This window comes from Helianthus annuus, chromosome 11, assembly GCF_002127325.2.
Source record: "Helianthus annuus cultivar XRQ/B chromosome 11, HanXRQr2.0-SUNRISE, whole genome shotgun sequence".
Lineage (NCBI taxonomy): Eukaryota > Viridiplantae > Streptophyta > Magnoliopsida > Asterales > Asteraceae > Helianthus > Helianthus annuus.
In genome coordinates this window covers 129,166,802-129,178,265 of record NC_035443.2, presented here as the reverse complement: position 1 = coordinate 129,178,265, position 11,464 = coordinate 129,166,802, and the positions used below count along the sequence as shown (strand labels likewise).

General features: G+C 35.8%; 1 protein-coding gene and 1 pseudogene across 1 annotated transcript; both read left to right on the top strand.

The window, feature by feature from the left end:
- The first annotated feature begins 3,085 nt into the window (after window positions 1–3,085).
- On the top strand, window positions 3,086–4,093 carry LOC118484070 (annotated as a pseudogene).
- A 2,325-nt stretch (window positions 4,094–6,418) lies between these two features.
- On the top strand, window positions 6,419–11,097 carry LOC118484069 (photosystem II D2 protein-like). Its single transcript, XM_035979962.1, has 2 exons — window positions 6,419–7,938; window positions 10,792–11,097. Exons 1-2 carry the CDS (start codon window positions 7,006–7,008, stop codon window positions 11,095–11,097), a joined length of 1,239 nt encoding a protein of 412 aa, XP_035835855.1. The 5' UTR covers window positions 6,419–7,005.
- The last annotated feature ends 367 nt before the right edge of the window (window positions 11,098–11,464 follow it).

Below are 11,464 nucleotides of genomic sequence, written 5' to 3'. Positions count from 1 at the left end.
TCTTTGTATGGAAAGATACAAAATAGAACTTCTAATGTTAGAGGAATTATATCCAGAGTTTCAATGATCCTCTGATCATTGAAAAATTGGTGTCCCTCTAACATAGTGGGGGTGATAGTGGATATTCCACGGGTTACAACTCTAAACTAGAGAGGAATCCTTCAAAACTCTGAATCCGATTCCACGTCAATACACCCGCTTCAATTCCTTAAAGTAAAATCGGTTGAGCCTCAATGATATTCCACGATCAATACAGTTTCTTTGTAAAGTCGGTTGATAAAAAAAGATTCATCCGGTCTAGCCCCAATCCTTCAAGTCATGTGCCTTTATCTTTAGAGGCTCAAGCAGAGGCACGTTTACTTATGTTTTCTCATATGAATCTTTTGTCTCCAACTATTGGAGAGCCCATTTCTGCACCAACTCAAGATATGCTTAGTGGACTCTTTGTCTTAACGAGTAGAAATCGTCGGGGTATTTGTGTAAATAGGTATAATCCATGTAACCGTAGAAACTATCAAAATGAAGATAATAACTATAAGTATAAAAAAAAAGAACCCTTTTTTTGTAATGCCTATGATGCAATTGGAGCTTATCGGCAAAAACGAATCAATTTAGGTAGTCCTTTGTGGCTTTGGCCGTATATACAGAAATCTTTCTCATTATCATAGTGGATCTTCAAAAAAAGTACTGTACGTGCTTTTTTGAAAAGATTCGGTTCGCAATTATTGGAAGAGTTCTTTACGGAAGAAGAACAAGTTTTTTCCTTGACCTTTCCAAGAGTTTCTTCTATTTCGCGAAGGTTATCTAGAAGGCGGATTTGGTATTTGGATATTGTTTGTATCAATGATTTGGCCAATCATTAATGATTCGTTATGAAACGCTGTAAAAAAAAAATAGAATATATAAATATTCTAAAATGAAAAGCTAAAAAAATGATCGATTTTATTCTGAAATGTTGATGTAGTATGTAGTAAGGATTAAATCAACTAAGTATTCAGTCTTTTCTTGTCTAATGAAATAACTGAGTTTTAGATGTATACAGAGGGAAAGCCGTGTGCAATGAAAAATGCAAGCACGGCTTGGGGAGGGATTTTTACTTATTTAACAAAGAAATTATCTACTCCATCCGACTAGTTCCGGGTTCGAATCCCGGGCAACCCATTATCATAGTTTAATTCTATTATATGTTATATTTTTTAATTCTATTATATGTATAGTGTATAGAAATTTTTGCAAACCGTTTTTTTCTTTACAAAAAAATTGAAATACCCCAGATAGTGTTGGTTGACACGCGCATATAAGTCATGTTATACTGTTAAATAACAAGCCTTTGGTTTTCCATTTGAAAATTCACCTAGCTACTCTAGGTTGGGGGTATGGATAATAGGTACTGTAGCTGTTATTCTTGTGATCGGTTTAGTAGGCGTTTTCTTTTATGGTTCATATTCCGGATTGGGTTCATCCCTGTAGTAATCGGATGAATTGAGTTGTATACATGAAAGCGTAAGAACTCAACGGATTCCCTTCTTTGTTTGTCTGATTTGAGGGAGAAGGTCCCGTTGAGTTCTTAATAACTAGAATATTTTTTTTTATAAGTTCATTGAATCTATTTACTCAACAAATTTTCTCCTCCTCTTTTGTTTGTCCACCACTTTTATATTTTTTCTATTTATAGTATACGTAATTATTAATTCTTATAAGATAATAAAATAAGAAATTAAATATGTAATAACTCTAAAAAACGTTCTGATACGTCTGTAAAAAATCAAAACTAACACTAGGAATGTTTGACGAACAGTATAAAGAATCATAATTATTTCGACACAAGAAAAGGGTGTGAAAAATCCTTTTCTTGTGTCGAAGACTATATTGAGGAATTGTCCATACGTAAAATCATAATTATTGATACGGGCCTTTTCCACATAAAAGGGGAATCTTTTGTTACAATAGAAGCAGAAGTGATGTGGATTATTCAAGAATCGAAGTTGATTTCCTTTATAAAAAGAAGATCTCAATGAACTTCTATCAAATGATTTCACGGGATTCAGCCAATTGTATTGATCGTGGAATATCATTGAGAAATAGGAATCCGTGTTATCAAAGGATTTCCTGCGATTATTTCTAGTATGGAATGAGTCAATCATCCACTTTGGTATCTTATTGAACAAAAATGGTGATATTGTTCCTCCATTGATCAAGAATTTCGATTTTTGGCAAGTCTCATGATCATCCAATAAGAAGGGTTTCAATTTTTTCAAATGAACGATTTGAAGACCTATTGATTCTAAAAACTGTGGATCGTTCGGACCTTTCAGTTGATAGTTGATAGATGTAGATCTCGGACCTATGAATGGGGATATTCCCGAAACTGACAAACAAAAAAGGAAGTGAGTTAGACAAAAAAAGAAGCAACTTGGACAAAAAAAAAACGAAGTGGCTTAGACAAATCTTTTTTGTTGATAACCTCAGACCAATCAATCGAATATGGATTAATACGTAATCGATCGAACACTACTTGCAAACGGCTCTTCTGCTCAGAAACGAAATGTTCCAAATGTTCCTGGAAATTATTGCTCCCAGTGGACCATTTGTATCTATATGCATCAGGATCCCGATTCATGGATCTCTCGGTTCGATAAAAAAAATAAGGGGATCGAACCATCTCTTCTGACTCTTTTTCAAATTCGATAAATGTTGGTTGATCGTATATTTCATTAGATTTCTATGATTCAGAGTATCCTTTCTTATTTGATCCCTTTGAATTCCATATTCGAAGTAGCGATCGGATCTATTCATTAAAAAGAATCGATTCAATACATTTCTTATGTACCTATGGGTGCTATGTTGGATTTGAATCAGATTTCAGATCAATCTATATTGATTGACTGCCTCCATTATGTTGTTGCTAGCAAATACCACTATTTTTGGTTTTGGCTCTTCCAAATCATTCCCGCAGGAGATCCGGACCCTATTTTATCTGGAAAATTCTTTGAAAGGCAAGAATCAAATCATTTTCTATGGTAGAACAAAATATCTTTCATTTCCCCCCTCTAATAGATTCTTTTTTTTTTTGAGTTCAAAGGCAATGTTGTTAGGAATGTTGTTAGGTTTGCTTGAAGGTGTTTTGAAGCCGCTACCAACAGGTATCATCCCCTAGAACAACGTTTTCTTTTAGGCCTTTCAACCAATCGATACGCCCTAGGAGAGCTGCTTTTGCTAAAACGCGAGCGGTTTCTTGAAAACTCGCTTCGGATATGAAACTTTGAGTATTCATGGATGCTCTTGTTATTCCCAATAAGACGGCTTGGTAACAGATCGCTTCTTCCAAAGCGTGCCCCAAATGGTGAAAGAATCATCGTATGCCCCGGAAGATAGACTGTTACGAACCATACTTGGCATGCGGGTATATACTTCAAAAGAAACTTGTCTAAAACTACCTATAGGCGGTAGGGGTCGGGTTATTGATGTGAGATGGGTCCAGAGTTCTAAGACAGATGAGACAGAGAAAACAGAAAGTATTCGTGTATATATTTTACAGAAACGTGAAATAAAAGTAGGTGATAAAGTAGATGGAAGACATGGAAATAAGGGTATCATTTCAAAAATTTTACCTAGACAAGATATGCCTTATTTGCAAGATGGAAGACCTGTTGATATGGTCTTCAATCCATTAGGAGTACCTTCGCGAATGAATGTAGGACAAATATTTGAATCTTCGCTCGGGTTAGCGGGGGATTTGCTAGACAGACATTATCGAATAGCGCCTTTTGATGAGAGATATGAACAAGAAGCTTCGAGAAAACTGGTGTTTTCTGAGTTATATGAAGCCAGTAAGCAAACAACGAATCCATGGATATTTGAACCCGAGTCTCCAGGAAAAAGCAGAATATTTGATGGAAGAACGGGGGATCCTTTTGAACAACCTGTTATAATAGGAAAGCCTTATATCTTGAAATTAATTCATTAAGTTGATGATAAAATCCATGGGTGTTCCAGCGGGCGTTATTCACGTCTTACACAACAACCCCTTAAAGGAAGGGCCAAAAAAGGGGGGCAGCGGGTAGGAGAAATGGAGGAAATTTGTTCGTGGTAAAGACAAGATACACTTGGACTAGAGGGCACAGGTTTTGGCGGTAAAAAAATGGACTCAGTTTCTGTAATGTATTAATAAGCTATACCCATGCTGCGGGTTGTTTCATGCCATAAATAAACGCGAACACTCAAGAAAGAAATCTGGAAAAAAATTGCGTCCAATAGGATTTGAACCTATACTAAAGGTTTAGAAGACCTCTGTCCTATCCCTTTCTACTACTAATGTAATGTCTACTGATTGGGTTTGGATAGCCGACAAATAATTTAACTACTGGTTGGGGGAAGTTCTTTCTATACTATAATCTACATATATAGACTCGCGAGAATCTCTGAGTGTTTAGGCATTCAATCATTATTAGATTAGATTGAGATGGATAATTTCCTTTTTTATAGAAAATAAAAAGTGAAAAAAAAAATTTAACCCCTCGTCAAAAGTATAATATACTATCTCTCAACTCCTTCAGAGAGACAATTACAATCGGAATCTTTTTTTATTGGAATCTTTTTTTATCTTTTAAGGAATTGGTTAATAGATAGTAAAAACCTCAGAAAGTTGATCTTTTGAACCCGCTTCAAGTCATGATGACTAATCAAGAAATCTTTGAGAAATATCATTGAGAAATAGGAATCCGATTTTAGGTCTAGCCCCATTAGAAATATCATTGGTTGATAACGGAATTTCAATGATAGAGATGGATTACATATCCGATACCTCTGTTAGAGAATTGATATATTAAATTACCCCTAATCAATTGGAGTAAAATTGGTTGTAAAGTGGGGGTGATAGTGGTAAAATCGGAACAGTAATGCACCTCTATCTATCTAATGGAATAGATAGAGAGGGAGGATCTGTGTTATCAACCAATACGTGGAATAAGCCCTTCCATACTAGAAATAATCGCAGGAAACTCCTAATGGGCGTTCCATTAGGAGTTTCCTTTTTTGCAAAATAGGAGAGAAACAAAAATACCAACTGCAAGTTTTTGATCGGATGAATTGAGTTGTATAGATGAAAGCGTAAGAACTCAACGGATTCCCTTCTTTGTTTGTCTGATTTGAGGGAGAAGGTCCCGTTGAGTTCCTAATAACTAGAATATTTTTTTATAAGTTCATTGAATCTATTTACTCAACAAATTTTCCCCTCCTCTTTTGTTTGTCCACCACTTTTATATTTTTTTCTATTTATAGTATACGTAATTATTAATTCTTATAAGATAATAAAATAAGAAATAAAATATGTAATAACTCTAAAAAACGTTCTGATACGTCTGTAAAAAATCAAAACTAACACTAGGAATGTTTGACGAACAGTACAAAGAATCATAATTATAATTATTTGGACACAAGAAAAGGGTGTGAAAAATCCTTTTCTTGTGTCGAAGACTAGGAAGACAAATAACCCCTCCGAGAAATACGTGCTCCCTTCATTTATATTGATCCGTTCTATTTCGCATTTACTTTTGTATAGGATCTAGCCAAAGTGAATTGTATTAGAATCAAATGCATTTTATGACATTTCAATCTCACAATAGTAATATAATAACATCACCCCAATTTTGATTAAAAAAAGACAAAGAAAGAAGGGGTCAAGTCAAATAGTCTTCTTCACAATCTACATACTATGGCTAGAAATATGGTACAAGAAATCACCGGCATCTCGTAGAAAACGAGTATAAACAAAAAAGGCTTTTATAATTTCATTTTTATATCATAATTGCTAAAAAGAATTTGGTTCTTTTTACAAACTTGATGTCGATAAATTCGCGAGTTTAGAAATTCATTTCGGACAATTGAACTTTCTCGAACTGTTTCTTTTTAAGAACCAAAAATATTTGTGCCAAAATAACAGCTGCGAAGAAGAACAAAAGGCCTTGTACACGTAATGGATCTTGAAGTACTATTTCTGCATCTCCCTGACCAAATCCGCCTACATTAGAATTACTTGTCAACGGTTGATCCAATTTGATAGATTCGCCTTCTGAAACAAGAAGTTCTGGCCCCGGAGGGATAATATCAACCACTTGACGTCCATCCGACGCATCCGCTATGGTTATTTCGTATCCCCCCTTTTCTTTTCGTAGGATTTTGCTTACTATACCTGATGCTGTAGCATTATAAACTGTATTGTTACTTTTGCTCCCGTCAGGATAAATAATCTGGCCCCTTCCCCTGTTTCCACCTACGTATATAGGATGTCTTTCTTAGTAGCGGGGTCCGGGGAAAGAATATGAAAGGTGATTTCACTATATTTCTGACCAGGAACAGGGCCTATGACAAGAATATTTTTTTGATTGGGGCGATAGCTCTGAAAAGACAAATTATCCGGCAACGTATGAAGAATGGATGCAGGATAAATACTCTCATTTCCAGTCTCCTATTTATTGAATATTGTTATTGTATTAAGTATTGAAGTGAAGTAAAAAATTGGAAACTATCTCTTTTCTAACAAAGAAAAAGAAATATAAAAAGCTTAGTAATTTAGTATACATAAAAATTAGAATAGAAAGAGAGTTCTTTTTCTTAATCTCATGAACAAGATCTAAGAATCTATTTAGTTGATGGAAAAGGATGGGGGCAGGTCTAAGGATCAACCGGTAGTGGGCGAGGGGATTGCTTTTTCCTTGAACAGTTCTTTCAAAAAACGAATACATCTGATTGATGAGTCATAACAAGACAATTCATGATTCATATGCTTAATAATAAGTAAGGAATAATCAATTTCAATTCATGAATTTACCTGGGTGGTCAATTTATGGGCCAATCCAATAAAGGATTTTTATCTTCGAAACCCATTGTATTGTAAGGGGTAGTGCACGAGAAAAAAATCATGCAGAAATGATTGACTCTTTGGACGCCCCGAAAATACTATGAGGTGTTCGGAAATGGTCGAAGTAGTTGAATAGGAGGATTACGATGACTATTGCCCTTGGTAAATTTACCAAAGACGAAAATGATTTGTTTGATATTATGGATGACTGGTTACGTAGGGACCGTTTCGTTTTTGTAGGCTGGTCCGGCCTATTGCTCTTTCCTTGTGCCTATTTCGCCGTAGGGGGTTGGTTCACGGGTACAACCTTTGTAACTTCATGGTATACCCATGGATTGGCCAGTTCCTATTTGGAAGGCTGCAATTTCTTAACTGCCGCAGTTTCTACTCCTGCTAATAGTTTAGCACATTCTTTGTTATTACTATGGGGTCCTGAAGCACAAGGAGATTTTACTCGTTGGTGTCAATTAGGCGGTCTGTGGACTTTTGTTGCTCTCCACGGCGCTTTCGGACTAATAGGTTTCATGTTACGTCAATTCGAACTTGCTCGATCTGTTCAATTGCGACCTTATAATGCAATCGCATTCTCTGGTCCAATTGCCGTTTTTGTTTCTGTATTCCTGATTTATCCACTAGGTCAGTCTGGTTGGTTCTTTGCGCCTAGTTTTGGTGTAGCAGCTATATTTCGATTTATTCTCTTTTTTCAAGGATTTCATAACTGGACATTGAATCCATTTCATATGATGGGAGTTGCCGGTATATTCGGCGCTGCTTTGCTATGCGCTATTCATGGTGCTACCGTAGAAAATACTTTATTTGAAGATGGTGATGGCGCAAATACATTCCGTGCTTTTAACCCAACTCAAGCTAAAGAAACTTATTCAATGGTCACTGCTAATCGCTTTTGGTCCCAAATCTTTGGGGTTGCTTTTTCCAATAAACGTTGGTTACATTTCTTTATGTTATTTGTACCAGTAACTGGTTTATGGATGAGTGCTCTTGGAGTAGTCGGTCTGGCCTTGAACCTACGTGCCAACTCGGTATCGTCAAGAATATTCCTGACTATTGCATGGGAACAGGTTCGGCTTCGAAGTATTTTTGCCTTCCAATATTTTTCTATCTAAAATAATCAAGTTATTAATGATTGGACGAAAACAAGAAATAACCCCTCACATGCGAAATTATAGAAGATCCCCTTTAAGTTTCAATATGAATCAAAATATCGATCGTGTTCTGATTTCGACTTTATAGTCTATATCTTTAAAAATGGGTTCAAAAAAGGAAGGTGTTTTTTGCGGAGGACCAAAAGGATATTCCGTTTCCATTCCCAAAACTGTTAAAAAACAAGAATCAAAATCATCTTGTTGCTTTTGATCACTATCAGAGAGTCGTAGCTTAGCTCTGTGCCAAGGTTTCAAATGAAAAGGATATAGGATTTTTATCTGAAAACCTTCGATTAACCAATTTTTAGGAAATTCCATTTTGGAGAATTGAAGACCGTTATAGTTGCACTTTAGATAAATTTCTCTATTCCAATCTTGAAAATCCTCGTACCATTCCGGAGATTGTCGTAATAAAATACGACCAATATTCTTAGTTATTATCAATAAGGGTAATTTAATATATCTTCTAAAAATTGATTGCGCTAGTAACAGAACACTTCTTGATTTTTGTGCATATGGAATGTTCTCCCAGAATTCAATTACGTCCTCCTGGTTATTTTTTTTATTTGGAATTGTTGATCTAAAATTTCGAATTCTGACTTTTTACCTAACCAATCTCTAATATTAAAAAAAAGTTTCATTAGGTCGGATATAGGAAAAGGAAAATCTTCCATTTTTTCCAAAAAAAGGGGGGAATGAGGATTTCCTTGAGACGGTCCCCAAATAACCATTTTACGCCTTTGAACACGCATAGAATCTTTGATTACGGCTCGACGAAAATCCGGTTCTTCCAAATAACTTATAAAACCCGAATCTCTATTAAATTTTCTATAAAGATTATAATTCTTCAAACGAGACTTCTTAAAATTTCGTTCGGAACGCGTTAAAAAAGCTATATGTTTAAATTTTCTTGTTCGAAGCTGGTGATCCAGTCCTTGCATTATGCCTTGTTCTTTTCGTCGTTTTTTAAAATATTGTTCCAACTCGTTGATTAACTTGTATGACCTTTTTATTCGACCTTCCCGGAGTTCATTCTCCGGGCAACTCCGTTTAACCGGTGGATTCCTTCCAACTTACTTCTTTTATGATCTCATTGGAAATCATATAAAGACAATTCCTATTTGATATAGCTATTTGTGCAAGTATTTTACGATTAAGAAGCAATTGTCTCTTGTACAGATCATTTATGAATCTACTATAACTATAGCATACCCCCCTTTCGCGAATTGCTGCATTTATTCGAGTGATCCACAAACGACGAAAATTGATTTTTTGCCTATCCCTATCCCGATGAGCCGAAACCAAAGCTCTTATTTTTTGTTGAGTAATAGTTCGAGTAAGTCTTGAATGAGCCCCCCGAAAGCTTGATGCAAATAAACGAATTTTTGTTCTACGTCTCCGAGCGATATATCCCAGTCTAATTCTGGTCATTGAATAAATGAAACTTTAACGAATAACTAATCGATTTCCTTTCTTTCAGTTATTCTTTTGCCCCTTTCCTAGTATATGAATAACAAAACGGATTTTTCCAATGTATAAACTAATAATTCCAATGGCTTTGGCTACTATAACCTTCCCAACCACAATTTTTCTTTTTTTCGAGGCATTTCACCTCGAAATACGAAATTGTCTTCCACCACGTCAAGGTGACACTCTACCGCTGAGTTATATCCCTTCCCTGCCCCCATCGAGAAATAGAACTGACTAATCCTAAGACAAAGGGGTGATAGTGGAAAAGTTGACAGATAAGTCACCCTTACTACCACTCTACAGAACCGTACATGAGATTTTTACCTCATACGGCTCCTCGTTCAATTATTTCGGAGTTCTTGGATCCTTTTCCGCGTTCGAGAATCCCCTCCCTTCTTCCACTCCGTCCTGAAGAGTAACTAGGACCAATAACTGTTATTATCCATATAAAAGAGATAAAAATCTGAAGTCGTCAAGAGTGTAGTTGATAATGTTTTAAAATCCGAGAGTGACACTTCTGAGGAAGATGAATGTTTTCTAGACAAGTCCATTCCAAAGTTGAAATCCAAAAACAACTTAAATGAGGGACCAAATCTTGTGATGTACAAGATGGATGGATCTGATAAGTTGTATTCGGATCATGATTTTCCGATAGAAAACATGAATGTTTATAAAATAGGAAATGTGTTCAAATTAACTGAAATCAGTGTGTCTGAAATTGATGGGTTAAAGAGTGTTAAGAAGAAAATGAACTTTGAAAAAGATAAGTCTTACTACAAAAAACCTGTTGTACCTCTGCATTTTCCTAACAACAAACAAAACAGTTGGTCGGGTGGTAATCAGAGGGGTAAGAGTTATCCAAGAAAGAATATTCAAAACAAGAAATTTGTGGAAAAGAAAGTGTTTGTGAAAAGTTCGAATTCAAGTTCACTTTCTGAAGAAGAACCTAAAATCTTTTCAAAATCAAACAAAGAGTTCTTTGAGGAGAAGGCCTCACAACCTCAGTCTGAAGGTACAAGTAGGGTAGTTGACACCCGAACATGTTTCAAATGCAATCAAATTGGACATATTGCACGAAAGTGTACCAACTTGAAGCCTAAGCCTGAAGTTGTTGAGATTCAAGAAAAGAAAGTTGATCAGAAAGGAAAAGCTCCATTGATTGTTGAGAAAAAGGTTTTGTAAAATGATAACACCAAAATCAAAACCGAATCTGTTAAAAATGAGGTAACTAAAAATGACAAATTTTACAAACGAGCTGCCTCATCTCAACAAATATGGAAGCCAAAAAGTGTTGATCAGAAAGAAAGTTCTACAAAACCAAAGGTTTCTGAGACTGAAAAGTCATCATCTTCAACCAAGAAGATGTATGTGCCTTTGGATTTGTATGAGAAACTTCAGAAACAAAAATCAACTTCTGTAAAGAAGTATGTGGAGAAGAAAGACCAATCATCTGGTCAACCTCCGAAAAAGGATGTTTCTTTATACAAAGAGGTTGAGATTGGGTCTGAGGAGAATTTGCTGATGAACGACAAAATTTTCCACCACTATACACAACAACAACTCACATCTACGTCAAGTTACCCAAGTCAAAGGAGGCTTGGGTAGCATCAAAATCTAATTAAGTGTTTTTGATATGTGCAGGGGCTTCCAAGATCCGTTTCACGTTGGATTATGGATAATGGAGCTTCTCGGCACATGACGGGAGCAAAAGCCCTATTGTATAATGGAGGTTACGTGGGTTTTGCTGGAAATCAAGGTGGTAGAATTATTGGTGAGGGAACTCTATCCAATGGGTTGTCACATTTGAAAGAGTAAATTACATTGCAGAGCTGGAGAACAATTTGCTGAGTATTTCTCAAATCTGTGACCGCTTGTATACAACGCACTTCACAGATAAAGAATGTTTGATCTTAAAACCAGGGTTTGTTGTCCCTGAGGAGTGGATAATCATGAGAGCACCTAGAGTCAATGA